Source organism: Muntiacus reevesi, chromosome 4 (assembly GCF_963930625.1).
Source record: "Muntiacus reevesi chromosome 4, mMunRee1.1, whole genome shotgun sequence".
In the NCBI taxonomy this organism is placed as follows: Eukaryota; Metazoa; Chordata; class Mammalia; order Artiodactyla; family Cervidae; genus Muntiacus; species Muntiacus reevesi.
Window position 1 is genome coordinate 156043509 of NC_089252.1, and position 20275 is coordinate 156063783.

The 20275-nt window shown below is 36.1% G+C and overlaps 1 protein-coding gene across 6 annotated transcripts in view; it reads right to left on the reverse strand.

Annotated features, from left to right (window-relative positions):
* Positions 1-20275, reverse strand: part of LRRK2 (leucine rich repeat kinase 2) — a 192931-nt gene that overhangs the window by 150714 nt on the left and 21942 nt on the right. For all 6 annotated transcript variants that reach the window (XM_065934611.1, XM_065934612.1, XM_065934609.1 and 3 more), the window contains 6 exons: positions 18704-18835; positions 16115-16234; positions 15529-15671; positions 15359-15438; positions 13596-13702; positions 959-1088 (listed from right to left, as the gene is read on the reverse strand). In XM_065934611.1, coding sequence (XP_065790683.1) covers positions 959-1088; positions 13596-13702; positions 15359-15438; positions 15529-15671; positions 16115-16234; positions 18704-18835 — 712 coding nt within the window. The remainder of the gene's footprint in view (positions 1-958; positions 1089-13595; positions 13703-15358; positions 15439-15528; positions 15672-16114; positions 16235-18703; positions 18836-20275) is intronic.

Genomic DNA, 20275 nt, shown 5'->3' on the forward strand with positions numbered 1-20275 from the left:
CCTGTTAGTAAAAACAGTTATGTTTTATTGAGGGCTTAAAATGTACCATTTTCCTAAGTCTTTTGTTCAAACTTATTTAATCCTTACATTATAAGCCAAAAACTTATGAATTTGCTATTATTATTCTTCATCACCAATGAGGATTCTGAAGTTTAGAGATCGAACAGTTGACTCAAATTAGTGGGAAAACCAGGACTCAAAATCAGTTTTTACTGCAACATCTGTGGCATTTGACACAGGATAGTTTTCTAATGCTGTTTTTCTGTTTGAAATTTATTTGGACTATGTCAAAGTTACCTTGCATTCTTTGATCTAATAAAGTACAAAAATGTGCTGAGCACATCCTTCGGGAGGAAATAACTCTCTGTATTAAGTTTTAGTCTTTTAAACAAATTTTAGATAGATTCCACTTCCCTTCCCTCCCCACCTCACCATTACTTGCCATTCTACCCCAAACCTGCATTATCCACCCCCAGATAAATGATATGGTCTCTCTGTGCCACAAACTAGACATATAATCTTAACATCCCTGGGCTTGAACTAAAAGTGATAAATGCTTCCCCAGGTAAGGAATGAGAGCAGGAAGAAAAGACAAAGCTAATTCTAATGAATGAATATTGATAAATATTAGTTTTTGTGAGAAAGCAACAATTAGAAGCCATATCCTAATTTTATATCTTCCACATAACAAAATTTTAAAAACTGTTTAAGGTTATGTGCTATATAAGCGCCATTTTTCAAAACACAGTCAATACCAATCATAAAGCACAAAAGCAAATTTTCAACATATTTCTATATATAAATAAAATAAGCCTATGTATTACTGACATGAGATTATGCTGCAAAATGTTTCCATCTTCAAATGCCTTGTTTTAATTCTTACAATTATGCTCAAAAAATTGATATTCTACCTGGTCCAATATTATATATTCTACATAAATTCATAAATATTTATTACCTTTCTTCGAAAAGATGATTTAGCATTTTACAGCCACTTTCAGCCACTTCAGGAGAATGCATATGCTTCTGCATTAACTCCAATACATTCAGATATATTCCTTTTGACAACAGGATCTTTCTAAAATTAACTACAAGATTTTTTAAATGTTACTAAAATAAATGAAAGGACATTGTCATAATCTTGCAATAAGACACAAACTATTAAAGATAATCAAAGTTCATCAGAATGTATATACAACTATACATCAATTTATATTTCAGTGACAACTTAAATATCATTAATTTTTTTTCTTTAAAATAGATACTATTTCCAATTTTTTCATATTTATTAACCACTTGAGGTTTTAGTGTAAAAGTTTCATTCATAGAGGAAACTAGGGGAATGTGATTACCGTCCATGTGAAAAGAATATTTTTGAAGAAATACATTTTTACATAATGCTCTCCAACATAAGAATGAAAACTAAATTTCATTCTAATTATAAAACAACTTCACAAAATAACTGAAATGATGTAGAGAGAGGCTCACTGGTGACCTGGGAATAAGTTAGAGATGAGTGACGATCCTGTCAGCCCTTGAGGGATGGAGGAAGTACAGCGGAAACCAGGCTGGGTTGCCCTCAGCCTTCTCCACTTACTCCAGAGGACCATGCAAACACTATCATTTCTATCTGTGCTATGATACACAAAGTTATGAACAGCACTAATAAAAAACATACAAACATAACTACATATTTTCACAAAATAATAACAAAGCTTAAGAAACACACAGATTGCTTTACAATTGATTTCACATTATCTGTGGAAAATGATGAAATAATTTTCCTCTTCATAATAAACTTTCTTCAGTAAATGCAAATCCAACGTCTTAAAAGTCTCCATAATACCTTAAAGTTTCCATATAAATACCACTTATCTTGAAGCCTCTATATAAATATCAATTCCAACATTATAAACTATATTTCAACACTGAAGGTGGCAGGAATTAAACTGAGAGAGCTTTAAATATTATTTTTTAAAAAATTAGTTATGCATCCAAAATTGAGAATAAAAGAAAAGATCAGACAAAATTCATAAGTAGAAGTAATATATGTATTCTAAATTACTGGCAAAATCTGAAAACTCATACTCCTTTCAAAATCTGAAAAATCAACAAAATATGGTAAGAAGTTGGTTATACAAGTGTTAGTGAGGATGTGGATAAAAGGTAATGAAAAATGGTACAGTTGCTATGGAAAACAGTATAGAGACTCCTTAAAAAACTATGAACAGAACTACCACATGATCCAGGTATCCCACTTCTGGATATTTATATTTAAAAAAACACGAAAATACCACTAATTTGAAAAGATATATGTACTCCTATGTTCTTCATAGTATCATTCATAATATCCAAGATACAGAAACAACCTAAGTACCCATTAACCAATGAATGCATAAAGAAGGTACGATACACATATATGGTACAATACTACTCAGTCATGAAAAAAGATGAAACCTTGTCATTTGCACCAACATGGATAGACCCTGATGGTATTATGCTAAATGAAATCAGTCAGATGATGAAAGGTAAAGACTATGATTTCACTCACACATAGAATATAAAAAACAAAATAAATGTACAAACCAATCAAAAACAGAGTAGCAGTTACCAGAGGAGAAAGGGGCAGGGGAGACTGAAATGTCTAAAGGGGATGAACGGTATGGTGATAAACGGAAACTAAATTTCTGGTAGTGAGCACACTGCAGTGTTTACATAAGTAGAAATAAAATGTTGTACACATAAAACTTATTATAAACAAATGCTAATCCAATCAAAAATTTTTTACTGATTTTCAATTAATTAAAAAAAGAATAATTTGATTATTTTGTTCAGTCAAATCAGAAGCTTTAATAGGTCCTCCTAAAATGGCTAAATTCTAACTAAGGAAATATTTTAAATCATAGAAGTTATTCTAGATCAGCAGTTCCCACACTTCAGAGTGCACAAGAACCCTCTCAGTGACTTGTTAAAACAGATTGCTGAGTTTCAACTACACAATTCATTGGGTCTGTATGGGGCCCTAGAACTTATGTTTTTAAAAAGTTCCCAAATGATGCTGCTGGTCCAGAGACCACACTTTAACAATCACTGTCTTGGACATTAACTCAATTTGAGATTTGAAAATTAAGAACAGAAATTACATCATACAGTATACCTTGGAGAAAAAATTACAGCATGGAGTCACTTTAGAGGGTATAGAACATTTTACACATCTCATTTACCAGCTCTCGACACAATACTCATGACCTCTTCTACACCATTTTAGCAATAAATTATCTGCTATAAAAGACCAATAACTAAAAGCAACTTCCTTCAGGCCTTCACTTCAATAGTCACCTTGTTTCCTCACTGCCTATCACAATTTCGTCACCTGTGAACACTAACATATATACTCTCTTTGCTTCATATTTTGTTTGGCTTCACATTCTTTGTGATACAGTCAAGGTCCACATATCATATATATCAATTAGCCTTTTTACCTATCTTTCCCACTAGAGTATAAGCTTCATGAACCTGGGATTTCTATTTATCTTATGTACCTCAGGTGTCTAAGGTTCAATAAATACTAATTTTATTAACTAATTAATTAAATGGATAAAATGTCACACAAGATGTTTGAACCTTGACCTGGGAACCACCATAACAAACCCCAGTTTTGCTGGCCACCAAACCGATCATTTTCCTATAAAACTATACCCAGCCCTTCATATGCAATGTTCCCAAGTGTCTTTCAATGGAGACTGGTGAATGAGCTGCTTAAGTTCTTACTATTCTCATAAGGGAGAACTCCAAGGACTATTCAAAGGGATCTGAGGAAAGTTAACATGGCAGGGAACCAAGAACAAAGAAGTATGAAATCAGAAAGACCAGATAATTGGGTCTGAACAAAGAAATCAAGGCTAACTTCAAATGTAACCAATCCTGAGGCACCATCATTAAGAATCAGCCCAAGGAGTGATCAAGATTGCACAGAAGATTCTTCTCAGGGAAGACCCTGAACTCACTTCCTCCCATGAGCACACCAAAATTATAACTACTTACAGTGCAACGATCTATGAAAATGATCTGAAAACTAGCAGAAAAGATATTCCACAAGTAACGAAATAAAGAAGAAACTACATGAGATAACAGGAAGGATGGGGAATATGATAGAGTGAAGACCCACACTACCAGATAAGCAACCAATAAACAAGGGGATAATCACAAAGGTTATTTACAGAAGTTCTCCCCATGAATCAAGGGGTCCAAGCACCTCATTAATCTCTCAAACCTGGAGGTACTGGGCTTGAGCCGCTAGAACATCTGACTTTAAAAGCCAGCAGGGCTTGCACAAGGAGAGAGCAAGAGGACTATAGGAATCAGAGACTTCACTCTTTTTTTTTTATTTTTTTTAATTTTTTTTTCAGTGGGTTTTGTCATACATTGATATGAATCAGCCATAGAGTTACACGTATTCCCCATCCCGGTCCCCCATCCCACCTCCCTCTCCACCCGATTCCTCTGGGTCTTCCCAGTGCACCAGGCCCGAGCACTTGACTCATGCATCCCACCTGGACTGGTGATCTGTTTCACCTTAGATAATATACATGCTGTTCTTTCGAAACATCCCACCCTCACCTTCTCCCACAGAGTTCAAAAATCTGTTCTGTACTTCTGTGTCTCTTTTTCTGTTTTGCATATAGGGTTATCGTTACCATCTTTCTAAATTCCATATATATGTGTTAGTATGTTGTAATGTTCTTTATCTTTCTGGCTCACCTCACTCTGTATAATGGGCTCCAGTTTCATCCATCTCATTAGAACTGATTCAAATGCATTCTTTTTAACGGCTGAGTAATATTCCATGGTGTATATGTACCATAGCTTCCTTATCCATTCGTCTGCTGATGGGCATCTAGGCTGCTTCCATGTCATGGCTACTATAAACAGTGCTGCGATGAACACTGGGGTGCACGTGAGAGACTTCACTCTTAAAGAGCCCATGCACAGTCGCATGCACTTGGAAACCCAGCATACAATAAGTTTAAAAGAGTCTGGATCAGACCCACTTGCTGATCCTGGAGAGTCTCTCAGGGAGACAGAAGGCAACTGGGACCCCCTTGGGAGAGTCTCTCTCCAGAAGATGCTGCTGACAGCCATTTGAGGTAGCATATTTTACCACGAGGACATTGGTACTGGCAAGTGCCATTTCGGAGTTCTGCATCTATCCAATTAGCACTAGGAATCAGCTGCATTTACCAGCAGGTAGGCACCAGGACTGAAAATCCCCAGGGTCCATAGTCAGCTGCCCTGGGACTCCCAGGCTCACAGCCAGCCACCCAGGGTCCTTACACTACCAACCAGCATGTTAACTCCGGCTCCAAACCCCTGTGTCTGCAGTTAACTGCCCCAAGACCTCCCAGACCTTAAGTCAGCCATGCCAAGACACAGCTCCACTCTCCCGTGGGATGGAGCCAGTTCCAGAAACCCCTGGACTGTGCAGTCAGCCATACTATGACCCAGTCTTGAGCACCGACCAGCAGCCTCTACACAAGGAGGTGTAGGCAGCTGACCCACCAGAAATGGGCCCTCCCTGCATCAGCACCACAGCATTCAGAGGCCCACCCAGACCATGCAGAGGGTACCACTAGATCACACGGCTCTGTTAACCAGAAAGGATTGTACTGTTACAGACACTTCTCCAAGATTAGGAAACATGATCAATCTGACTAAATACACAAACAAAAACAAAGAATTATGCAAAATGAGGCAACACAGGAATAAGTTCCAAATGAAGGAAAAAGATAAAATATCAGAAGAAGAATTAAGCTAAGTGGAGATAAGCAATCTACCAGACATTAGCTCAAGGTAATGATCATAAAGATCCTCAACAAACTCAGGAGAAGAATGATGAATATAGTGAGTATACCAAAAAACTAGAAAATATAAAGAAGAATGAAACAGAGTTGAAACAGGATACAAAACTGAAATTAAATGAAAATTAATACAAAGAATCAACAATAGATTAAGTGACGTAGAGGAATAGATCAGTGAACTAGAAAACAGTGTGGTGAAAATCACACAAGCTAAACAAACAGAGGAAAAAGAAACTTTAAAATATGAGAATTCTCAGACAACATCAAGCATACTAACATTTTCATATAGAGATCCAAAAAGGAAAAGAGAGAGAGAGAATGGTAGACAAATTATTTGAAGTGATAATAGCTGAAAAATTCCCTAAACTTGGAAAAGAATAGATATCCAGGTCCAAGAAATACAAAGTCTCAAACAAGATCAATAGGGAGACAGAGATCCATAAAAAGACACATTGTAATTAAAATGACAAAACTTGAGGATTAAGAGAGAAATTAAAGCAAAAGAGAAGCAACAGTTACATAAAAAGGTACACTCATAAATCTGTCAGCTGACTTTTCCAGATAAATTTTGCAGAATACCAGGGAATAGTGGGATCCATTCAAAATGCTGAAAGGAAAAAATAATCTATCCAGTAAGGTTATCATTCATTTGAAGGAGGCATAAGAGTTTTAAGACAAGCAAAACCTAAAAAGAGTTCAGCACCACTAAACTAGCTACAAAAAAAATGTTGGAGAGACTTCTCTAAGTGGAAAAAAAGAAGACCACCACTAGAAAACAAAATTTATGAAAGGAAAATATCATTGGTAAAAGCAAATGACAGTAGTAAATCAACCACTTAACAAACTAGTAGGAATAGTAAAATTATCTATGTCTACAGTAAGTATAGATAGAGATAAACAAAACAAAAAGATGCAAAATATGATGTAAAAAACATTAAATGAGAAGACAGTAGCAAAAATGTAGGGATATTTAAATGCTTTCAAAATGAGGAGATCATCTTCTCAAGAAAGTAAGACTGCATAAAAGAAAAATAGTTTATGTCCACATGTATCTTTATCTATATACATATATATCTAGATAGATACAGATATCTATCTACATATCTATATATACCTTCATAATAATCAAATGCATCCACATTTTATCAATAAAATGATAAAGTAAATGAGAAAGAAAAAGTTAAAAGAAAAGGTTGAGATCATCAACTTAAAATAATTTTATACACACATACACACAGTTCACAGTAATCACAAACTAAAAATCTATAATAGACAAATGATGAAAAAAGAAAGTAATAACATTAACACTAAAAACAGTCATCAAATCACAAAAGAAGAGAACAAAAGAAGAAAGGAACAAAAAGAACTACAAAAAAAGCATCCAAAACAATGAGCAAATAGAAATAAGCACGCACTAGACACAGGCTACCCACTCCAGTATTCTTGGTCTTCCCTGGCGGCTTGGATGGTAAAGAATGCACCTGCAGTGCAGGAGACCTGGGTTCAATCCCTAGTGTGGGATGATTCCCTGGAGGCAGGCACAACAACTCACCCCAGTATTCTTGCCTGGAGAAGCCCCATGGACAGAAGAGCCTGGTGGGCTACAGTCCATAGCATTGCAAAGAGTTGGACACAACTGAGCGACTAAGCACACAGCGTAAATAATTACTTCAAATATAAAGGGACTAAATGTTTCAATCAAAAGAAACTAATAGTTGAATGAATGATAAAATAAGATCCATGTATATACTACCTACAGGAGACTCAATTCAGATCTAAAGACACAGACAGACTGAAAGTGAGGGGATGAAAACAGGTAATCCTTGCAAATAGAAAAGAAAAGAAAGCTAGAGTAGCAATAGTCATATCAGACTAAGTAGACTTTAAATAAAGGCTATCACAAATGACAAGGAAGGACATTACACAGTAATAAAGGGACCAGTCAACAAGAAAATATAACAACTATAAATAAATATGTATCCAACATAGCAATAACTAAATGCATAAAGCAAATATTAACAAATACAGAGAGAAGCTGACAGCAACACAGCAATAGTAGAGAACTTTAACACTTAACTTACATCAATGGGCTGATCATGCAAACAGAAAATTAGTAGGAAAACACTGTCCTTAAACAATGAATCAGATGGACTTAATAGATATGTTAGCACATTCTATCCAAAAGTAGCAGAATAAATATTGCTTTCAAGTGCACACAGTACATTTTCCAAGATAAATCATGTGCTAGGTCACAAAACTAGTCTCAATAAATTTAGAAAGACTGAAATCATTATCAAGTATCTTTTCCTATGTTCCCTGGTGGCTCAGACTGTAAAGAATCTGCCTGCAATGCAGGAGACCCGGGTTCCACCTCTGGGTCAAGAAGATACCCTGGAAAAGGGAATGGCAACCCACTCTAGTACTCTTGCCTGAAGAATTCCATGGAAGAGGAGCCTGGCAGGCTACAGCCCACAGGATCACAAAGAGCTGGACCTGACTGGGAGACTAACATTTTCACGCTTTTCCTACCATGACACTGTGGGACTAGAAATCAACTATGAGAAAAAATTGCAAATTACACAAGTACATGCAAGCTAAACAACCAATGGGTCATTGAAGACATCAAATTGCAAATGAAAAAATAGAGTAAAAATAAACTAAATAGAGACTAAAATATCAATAGAAAATATTAATGAAACTTAGAGCCGGTCCTCTGAGAAGATAAACTAAATTGGTTTAGTTTGATAAATGGGGCTTCCCAGGTGGCGCTAGTGGTAAAGAATATGCCTGTCAATGCGGGAGATACAAGAGATGAAGTCTTGATCCTCAGGTTGGGAAAATCCCCTGGAGAAGGAAATGGCAACCCACTCCAGTATTCTTGCCTGGAAAACCCCATGGACAGAGGAGCCTGGCAGGCTACAGTCCACGGGGCCGCAAAGACTCGAACACAACCGAGCAGTCACACACAAACAAAACAAACAAAAAAACAAATTCTATGGGATGCAGCAGAAACAAACAAACAAAAAAATTCTATAGGAGGCAGCAGAAGTAGTTCTAAGAAGGAACTATATAGCAATACAAGCATATCTAGGAAACAACAATCTCAAACAACCAACCTAACCTTATACATAAAGGAATGAGAAAAAGAAGAACAAACTAAATCTAAAATTAGTACAGGGAAATAAATCACAAAGATCAGAGAAGAAATAAACTAAAAAGAGACTAAAAATCAATAGAAAATATTAGTGAAACTTAGAGCTGGTCCTCTGAAAAGATAAACTAAATTGGTAAACCAATAAACAGACACATCCAATAAAAAAAGAAAGAGACAGAGAGGACCTGGGCCCAAATCAATACAGGACCTAACTAATTTTAAAGGTTTTTGCACAGCAAAGGAGACTATGCACAATACAAAAAGACAACCTTCAAAATGGGAGAAAATACCTGCAAATGAACCGACACAGGATAATGTCCAAAATATGCAAGGAGCTCACGCAGCTCAATATTAGAAAAAACAAACCACCCAGTTAAAAAATGGGCTGAAGCCCTAAACAGATATTTCTTCAAAGAAGACATACAGATGGCCAACAAACACAGGAAATGATGGTCAACATTGCTCATTATCAGAAAAGTCAAAACTACAATGAGGTATCACTTCACACCAGGCAGAATGGCTATCATCAAAAAGTCTACAAACAATAAATTCTGGAGAGGATATGGAGAAAAGGGAACCCTCTTACACTGTTGGTGAAAATGCAAATTGATACAGCCACTATGGAAAACGGAATAGAGATTCCTTAAGAAACTAGGATCAAAACTACTATATGACACAGCAATCCCACTACTGGGCATATACTCTGAGAAAAACCATTAATTCAAAAAGACACATGTGCCCCAAGGTTCACAGCCGCACTACTTATAATAACCAGGACATGGAAGCAGCCTAGATGAATGGATAAAGAAGATATGGCACATATATACAATGGAATATTACTCAGCCGTAAAAAGGGATGAATTTGACTCAGTTGTATTGAGGTGGATGAACCCAGAGCCTGTTTTACAGAGTGAAGTAAGTCAGAAAGAGTAAAACAAACATATATTATCACATATATATGGAATCTATGAAAACATTATTGATGGACCTATCTGCGGAGCAGGAATAGAGATGGAGCTGTAGAGAACAAACTTGTGAACCTGGAGAGGAAGGTGAGGGAACAAACTGAAGAAGTAGCATTGACATATAGACACTACTATGTGCAAAACAGATCCTAGTGGGAAGCTGCTATAAACACAGGGAGCTCAGCGTGGTGCTCTGCGATAGCCCAGAGGGGCGGGGTGGGAGGTGAGAGGAGGCTCCGGGAGGGGATATATGTGTACTTAGAGCTGACTCAGCTACGGCACAGCAGAAGCCAGTACAAACATTGTAAAGCAATTATCCACCAATTAAAAATAAACAATAAATCACAATCAAAGCCACAGAAATATAAAGAATCATAAGAGATCACTACAATTACATGACTATAAAATGGACAACCTAGAAGAAAAGGACAAATTCCTCGACATATATAATCTCCCAAGACTGAAGCAGAAAGAAATAGAAAATACAAACAGACTGATTACCAGTAATGAAACTGAATCAGTAAATAAACAACCAAAAAAAAAAAAGTAAACAAAAGAAAAAAAAAACTTTCAACAAACAAAAGTCCAGCACCAGAGAGCTTCACAGATGAATTCTACCAAACACTTAAAGAATAGTAAATGCCCCTACTTCTCAAACTATTCTAAAAACTGAAGGGAAAGGAATGCTTCCAAACCCATCTACAAGGTCAGCATCACCCTGACACCAAAACCAAAGATATCACACAGAAAAAAGAAAATTACAGGCCAATATCACTGATGAGTATAGATACAGAAATCCTCAACAAAATATTAGCAAACTGAATACATTAAAGGAATCATACAACATGATTCATCCCTGGGATGCAAAGATGGCTCAATATTCACAAATCAGTCAATAGGATACACCACACTAACAAACTGAAGAAGAAAAATAGCATATGATGATACCAAGAGGCAAAAACAAGTTTTGACAAAATTTACTATCAATTTATCATAAAAACTCTGAACAAAATGAGTTCAGAGGGAGGATATCTCAACATAATAAAGGCCTTATATGAAAAACCTATAACCAATATCATACTCAATCAGGAAAGCTGAAAACATTTCCTCTAAGATCAGGAAAAAGAAAAGGATGCTCACTCATTTCATTTCTATTCAACACAGTATTAAAAGTACCAGTCACAAAAGATAGAAATACAGGAAATCAAAATGGGAGAGGACTGTCACTGTTTGCAGATGACATAATATATACAAAGAAAATTCTAAAGATTCCACCAAAAATACTAGAACTAATAAATGAACTCAGTAAAGTTTCAGGTGCAAAGTTAATATACAGAAATAAACTATGTTTCTGTACACTAAGAATGAACAGTCGGAAAGGGAAATTAAGACAACAATCCCATATACACTTGTATTGGAAAAAATAAATCTAACTAAGGATGTAAAAGACCTATACTCAAAAAACTATAGGCACTGGTGAAAGAAAATGAAGATGACACAAACAAATGAAAAGCTATACTGTGTTCATGAACTGGAAAATTTAATACTGCTAAAACAACCAAATTATCCCAGGCAATCTACAGATTCGATGCAATCGCTATCAAAACATCGATGGCATTTTTCACAGAACTAGAACAAACCATTCTAAAATGTGTGTGAAAACACAAAATACCACAAATAGCTAAAATCTTGAAAAAGAAAAAACAAGTCATCATGAGCCCTGATTTCAAACTATACTAGAAAGTTATAGGAATCAATACAATATTATACTGGCCAAAAAAATAAAAAACACAGAAACATAAATCAGTGGAACAGACTAGAGAGCCCAGAAATGAAAACTTAGATGTTCATTTAATCTCCAACAAAGTATGCAAAAATATAAGATGGGGAAGACAGCTTATTCCATAAATGGTGTTAGGAAAACTGCACAATTACATACAAAAGAATCAAACTAGACTTCTTTTCACATGATATATAAAAATAAACTCAAAGCAGATTAAATAATTAAGTGAAAACCTGAAATCATAAAACTCCAAAAAGAAAAGAAGCAGTATGCTCTTTGACAATGATCTTAGCAATATTTTTTTTCAGTCTGTCTCCTCAGGCAAGGGAATGAAAAGCAAAAATGAATAATGGGATGCTGCTGCTGCTGCTAAGTCCCTTCAGTCGTGTCCGACTCTGTGCAACCCCATAGACAGAAGCCCACCAGGCTCCTCTGTCCCTGGGATTCTCCAGGCAAGAACACTGGAGTGGGCTGCCATTTCCTTCTCCAATGCATGAAAGTGAAAAGTGAGAGTGAAGTCGCTCAGTCGTGTCAGACTCTTCGCGACCCCATGGACTGCAGCCCACCAGGCTCCTCCGTCCATGGGATTTTCCAGGCAAGAGTACTGGAATGGGGTGCCATTGCCTTCTCCGGCTGTCTCCTCTCTAAGATGCCTCAACAAAAGCAGCAAAGTCCAGTGTTCATTTTAAAGAGTGAGACGCGCCCCCCAACCCAGGCCTCCGCACAGCAGAGGAAGGGAGACTCAAGAAGAGCAGCGCCCCTTTCTGCCACTTCCACTGACTCATTATCCTTTGAGAGCAACCCCGATCAATCTCTCAGGGCTTGGCCAGCCCAAGCCTTTTATGATGGCTTTTTCAGTGCCATCAGAGGTGAAGTGAGAAAGAATGAAAACAAAGAAGTGATTTTCCTCTTGATCTGACTTAAATAACCATGTAGGGAAACATGCATGAGGAGGCTTTTTTCACTCTACTCGGGTTCTCTACTAAAAGTTGATGCTAACACTGGTCCTTTTTTTTCAAGCTATCAGTGTTCTTCTGTATTTTTCTCCCTTCAAGAATATCCTTCAAGAGCTGCCAAGTCCTAATGCTTTTATGATTAGTTTTCTCCCAAGACTTTCTAGCCGTATTTCCTATTTATTAGGGCTGAGCCTTAATAAGAGCAGCTTGAGCCTCAATTCTAAACCTCAAGAGTTCTTCCAAAGGTATAACAGCTATTTTTCTCTCCTAAATAATGGAAAGCTGTAAGATTTACATGTATAAGACTTTTTTAATTTTTATAATGGATAATTTTAGAATATTTTATAATGGTGAATCTCTCTCCATCCACTGCATTCCCAAGAAAAAAACACAGGAACAGCGTATAAAGGAAACTGGGGCGGAAAAGTGACCATTTGGCCACTGTTACAAATATTCAAAACAGTACCACTGAAGACAAGCTGAAAGTTCATCCATAAGAAATTGGATCATAAATGAGGACATAGGTATACACTGGGAAACTACACAACCATCAAACATGGTAATGTGGGAATTTATATTTAGCAACATAAAAAAAGAAATGTAAAATTTGGTTATAAAAGACTATAACAGGATCCCATTTCTCCAAAAAACATAAAATGTACATGTCAAGTGTAAGTACATACACAGAAATCCAGAAGAAATACATCAAAATGCTATTTTCATCTTTATTTTTTTACCTATTTGTCAATATATCTATATATCAGATATATATATATTTATATATTTGAAGTTTTTACAATTATCGCTTTTATAATTTTTAAAATTATACATAAAAACAAACATGTTTCATTATACTAAAAAATGTGGTGTGCCTCTTACCATTTTGTTCTAACAGGGTTGACAAAGCATTTGCAGATGCCTGGAAGACTTCTTTTGATGAAGAATGCATCAGCATGGAGAGCATCACTTCCCTGTGAGCTGGGAACCTTTCACAAATTCAACCACAACATGAATAGCAATCTCTTTAATAGTTAACTCAAACATTCACTTACTGTTATCTAATCTAACAACCAATAAGAGCAGATAAACAGTATTTTATGCCACCTCTACTCAGAGGAGAGAATTATAGTTAAGCAGTGTTCTATTTACATTATATAGATATATATAGTGTTCTATTTACATTGCATTATATACTACTGATAAAGTAGTATTTCTGTTTCTTCAAAGTAGATAAGCAGTAGAAGGAGAAAATAGAAGACTCAGTAGATATAAAAATAGGTGCTAAGAGTAAAAAGATTAAGTGAGAAAAAGGAGATGATATAAGCAAGAAAGGAAAAATTAAGAATCATAAAGAAGTAGAGTGAAATTTTTTAATTTAGAGCATAAATATATTTTAATGATGTATTTATTTTAGCAGTCTCCTGTAAATTTTAATGGATTAGTATCTATGAATTGAAATTTTTATAAATTGCAACATAAACCAACCTTATCCTAACTTCCTTAAAATAGTTAGTTTTAAATAGTTAAGCGACTTCCTTAAATTAGTTTCCATTCAAACTAGAGACATTTAAATAAATAGAATCTGTCACTAACTGCCTTCTAATTGGCAGTAGATCACCATGGAAATGAGGGCTTCCCTGATAGCTCAGTTGGTAAAGAATCCACCTGCAATGCAGGAGACCCTGGTTCAATTCCTGGGTCGGGAAGACCCCTGGAGAAAGGATAGGCTACCCACTCCAGTATTCTTGGGCTTCCCTTGTGGCTCAGCTGGTAAAGAATCCACCTGTGTTGTGGGAGACCTGGGTTCAATCCCTGGGTTGGGAAGATTCCCTGGAAAAGGGAAAGGCTACCCACTCCAGTATTCTGGCCTTGAGAATTCCATGGGCTCTATAGTCCAGGGGGTCACAAAGAGTTGGACACGACTGAGAGCCTTTCACTTCACTTCACTATGGAAACAGGCTGTCAAAATATGAGGTGCAGAATATTACTATTTAAATTTCCAAGGTAAGTCATTCAAAATTTAAAACTGAGAGGATATGCAGAGCCAACAGTACAAACATAAGCAATTGTTCATGGACATGAAACAAATCAGACATATAGAACTCCTGGTTACAATGTGCATCTTTGTCTGGTCTTATGATGTTTAAATGGAGCTCCCATACAAAGCATCCTCAAGAGCTGACAGTTATACAAATAACCCTCTCAACAGAAGACAGGTTAACACCACCACATAAAGTGGGGAGTCACTAGAGGCTTCTAACCATACCCAATTACTGATATTGATAACCTCCAGGCTGGTAACCACAATAGAAAAGATCACAGATGGCTCTGCGATTTCTGTCAGGTGAGAATAATTAGTACTTTTAAATTATTAGCCAGAAAACTGAAAGGTTCCTTCTTGATGATTCATAACTTACTGAACGACTCTTGATTCTAAATTTCTCAGTAATAGCTTTCACACAAAGAGAGTTTTACTAACTATTGAAGACAACAGGCATCAGAATATTATATATCCACAAGTATTTTATGGAAATACTTAATATAAATACTTATATCAAAAATATTTCAAACAATAAAAATTTCAGTGAATTGATTAAAAATATGACTAAAATTTTCTATCATATAAAATCAAAACTACTAACTGGCCATCTTCATCTCCAATCTTCTCGTGTAAACTGTTTTGATACATAAGGAGATTATTCAGGGCCCAACAGGCAGCCTCCTGGATTTGGGAAGGAAAAAAAGAAACCTTCAAAAAATAAACTACTGAACAAACAATTTTGAAGGACTATAAAATTTATGAGAGTCTAACCTGCACATGCTTGTTCTTCCTATGCCAAGTTAATGCTTTGTAACAGGCTTCCAGCCAAAACAATTTATCTTCTTCTTCATCACCGTCATTCTCCTGATTCTCATTCTTTTCCTCTAAGTCTTGATTTAAGAAAATGGTCTCAGCTTTGGAAAAATGCAAACATATAACATGTATACTTTGAGTGACCAACTCTTAAGGCCATTATTTTCAAACATTATCTACAGAGCACTGGTTAACTAAAAGGTCTCTTTAATATATTACACACTTTATCATGTTGTTATTCCATGTAGATAAATCAGATGGGGGAGAGGGTACCAAACAAAACTGATAGGCTAGAGGAAGATTAATTAACAAAATGAACTGCTACTAATAAAGCAAAATCAGGGATATATTCACTGATATCTGAATTGGGATATTTATCACAACTTTAATTCCCTTGAAAGTATCCTCTATGAGAAAATGTTGTCACATTAGGAAAAGAAAAAGCATCTAAGAGTTCCTTCTCCATATATAACTTTCCTATTATAATGTCAACATTCAAGGTCAAATGCACCTGAAGAATTTCCTTGTTAGTAAAGTTACTTACTGAGGAGAGCCAAACAGCTGAGCGCTGCAATTTGTAACACTGCATTTTCTGAATACCGCTGCACCGCTTTCACCACAAACTCATGCACCTCATTTAATACCAAGATATTAAAGAAATTACCTAAAAGTTAAGTGACATATTAGCAGAATTCTCATCCATGGAACTTATATTACCTTTAATTATGTAACAGTATTTGTGTAGTGATAACTATTCTTAATTACATTAAAACATATTTACTGTAATTAAAATCACTTAGTGATTGCATAAAGAACTAAAAACATTCCATGCACTCATTCAACTATCTTGCTTAGACAACAGAAATGACTGGGCCAAAAACAATTGTATGTTTGAGTTATATTAACTTGTGTTCTTTGATCCCCTCTCATGTCTTGTTGCTGTTGTTTTTTCGCAAAGTCTTGTCTTTTGCGACCCCAGGGACAGTAGCCCGCCAGGCTCCTGTCCACAGGATTTCCCACATGATAATACTGCAGTGGGTTGCCATTTCCTTCTCCTGGGGATCTTTCCAACCCAGGGATAGAACCCATGTCTCCTACATTGGCAAGTGAATTCTCTACCACAGAGCCACCAGGGAAGTCCCCCTCTTGTCATCATCATAAAAAACCACGAGGTGGAGACTTCCCTGGTGGTCCAGTGGCTGAGAATCTGCCTTGCAGTGTGGGAGAGGGTTTGATTCCAGGTTGGGGAACTAAGGCCGAATATGCCTCAGAGCAACTGAACCGGAGAACCGCACCTACTGAGCCCGCCTGCCACAACTAGAGTCTATGCGCCACAATGAAAAATGCCTCATGATTCAGCGAAGATCCCGCGGGCCACTTAAGACCCAACACAGTCAAATAAATAAATATTCTTATACACGGCACTACAATATTCAGTGTACAAAACAGCTTAATTTTCCTGTCTTCTAAAAGATAAGAAAAAAACCTCCCTTGTCATTAAATGCTTTTCCTATAACTCACTAACAATTAACACAATCCCTTGTAGGAATAAGAATGAAACTTCTAGTTAGCTACATGTGTAATTAGATAATCCCTAAGATACACAGCCAGAATTGGAAAAGATCCTATACCATTAAAAGCCTAAAGTCCACACTAATTATTAATCAAAGTTTCAAAATCAAAAAGCAGATTAACTAGTGCAACTCTTCTGTATCAGCATCTTTCTGTGTTCATACCTCTTCCACATTCATCCATTAAGCTGACATAATCCCCAGTCCTTAGTCTCTAGTTTCGGAAAGTCATTTCAAAAAAGATTCTTTTCTACTTTGACTGGCTTATCTAAACTTCAGTTGTCTCACCCACTTTTCCCTACAATTATTTCTAAGTCACTGCCAACAGCTGCTCTACCACTGACCAGCTTTGTGACTCTGGGCAAACACCAGTGGCCGTGTCTTATTTTTAGACAATTTAGGTGAAAATATATTATGTTTCAAAAGCTAACACAAAAAGATAAAAAGACAGCTCGACATTTTCAATACATAAAGCTGACTACCAACTCATTATTAGCCAGAACTATGAATCACTTTTTCAAAAGACAGAATATACTATAGAAAAACAGAAAAAGGTAAATCAGGTATTCCACAAAAAAACAAAGCACCAAGAGCAAAGAAATATTTGCAAAGATATTCACCTTACTTTACCATTTTCACAGCAACATAGACGGTAGTAGCACAAAACAAGAAATAAACTGATGTCCATGGATAAGAGGACGGATAAACAAATAGTGGTATGCCCACATAACAGAATACTACATACAACAATGCCACGCTTCCCAGGTGGGTCAATGGTAAAAGAATCTGCCTGCCAATTCAGGAGATGCAGGTTCCAACCCTGGGTCAGGAAGATCCCCTGGAGGAGGAAATGGCAACCCACTCCAGTATTCTTTCCTGGATAATCCCATGGACAGAGGAGCCTGGCGGGCTATGGTTCATGGGGTCACAAAGAGTCAGACACAACTGAGCACACACACTGCTCGCACATACAGCTATATGCAACATATTCATCAGTCTCATAAACACAGTTTTTAAAAACTTGCAGAAGACAACATTCAGCATGATACCATTTTTATCAAGCAATAACCAGCAAATATTAACAATTTTATTTAGAGAGATATATAAACACAGTAAAATTTAATTTTAGAGCAAAAGGTTTATTAACACAAAACTCTGGAGAGTGCTCACCTCTATAGAGAAAGTGGAAGAAGGGCAGAGCCCAGGTAGCTTTACCAGCACTGGTAAAGTACTAATACTTAAGTTTGATGAGGAGTTATTTTGCATTGCACTTCACATTTCTGTATGTTATGTTTATTCTTTTGCATGCAATAAATATTTACATAATAATACTTCAAATATAGCATTAACAATAAGATAACACTTGTAATATTGCACACATTTATTTTTGTCACTCCTTTTAAAATTCCACCTAAGCATGGCATGACAGTTTGCTACTTTACAATATTTCCATCAAGTGTATGTTGATCGGCTACCTATGCATTAACATACAACATATGTATGCTATATACACTTACATCATATATACTGTGATAAAAAATTAACCAAGAGTTGTAACTTACCTAATGTAAGCCTATGGAGCAAGCAGCAACTCACTTCTTGAATTTTTTCACTGATAGGGAATGCTTTCATGGCTTCTACCACAATATTATAACACCTGACATTGCCACTCATGAGGACTTCAACATTACTACCTAAATTTAAAGAAATCATAATTATCAATAAGGCAATAATTTTCCCCACTGAAATATGCATACAAAAACATCTCACAGAGATTTTAAATACATGGCAGTATAATGGCTACAATACCAAATTTAAATGTCATTTTCTGTCAAATAGCTATAAAAATACTATGTTGTTCATTGTTAATGTAACAGACTTTAGAACTCATCTCTAGGACTAAGGGAAAGTTGCTTTATTCCTGTATCTTGGCTTAAAAAATGTAAACAAATAGGGAAGTCTGAAAATGCTTTTATGTAAGTCAAAATATGTGAAGTCCTGGCCGTTAGTTTTCAAATAAATGAATTTGGGGCCTGTTTCCTAATGAGGCAGTATTCCACTGGATAATAGAAGTTAATTGTTCCTTTTTCTCAAACCATTATAAAGAAAAGCAAGATTATATCACATAACAGAAGAGCCAGAATCAGCCATGATCTATTCCTATTCATTCTAGAAGGGCAGCAGAATAGCCAATGTAAAAGTCACAAAACCAAGCTTCCTGAAGGCTCTGCCACAGACAGGGAAAAGAATGGATGAAGGGGAGAGAAGAGACAGAATATTAAAATACATGACTAAGAGATAAACATAAATGAACCACAGGGAAGGAAAGAATTCACTGGAAAAGGCAATTAATCAATAGAGAGAGTATGTGAACCTATGTGGAGAAAATTAATTTATATGTCTCAATGAAACGTGTACTATTCTTAAAACAGAGAGAAAAAGGTGTGCAAAACAAATTTCTTCCTTTTTTGGCACAAACTTTTTTTTCCTAAAAAATAAATTTTTGATGTTTAAATTGTATTTTAAAAAACACTAAATATGGAAAAAGATGTTGTAATTAAAGAAAATGATATCTTAAAACAATTACCTGCTTATACTCAGTACCACAGATATGATTTGCTCTAGATTCAAAAGTAAAGTCTAAAACACTTGATTGTGTATTTTTAGTTGCCACTTTCTTTGACCTTTCCATTATGAATCAGCACATTTACAGTGATGATACGTCAATGTGGGTAGGAAAAAATGAATTTCAAAAGAGAGAGTACAAAACAAATAAATGTATAGCCAAGGAAAGGCAAAATGAAAAATATATTCAGTTTGTTGGCAGTAGATGACTCAGAGAAGTTTAAATTCCATTTTCCGGGGGTGGTCCTAAGATGGCAGAGGAATAGGATGGGGAGACCACTTTCTCCCCCACAAATTCATCGAAAGATCATTTGAACGCTGAGCAAATTCCACAAAACAACTTCTGAACGCTGGCATCAGACACCAGGCACCCAGAAAGGCAGCCCATTCTCTTGGAAAGGAGGTAGGACAAAATATAAAAGATAAAAAGAGAGCCAAAGAGTTAGGGGTGGAGACCCGTCCAGGGGAGGGAGTCGTGAAGGAGGAGAAGTTTCCAAACACCAGGAAAC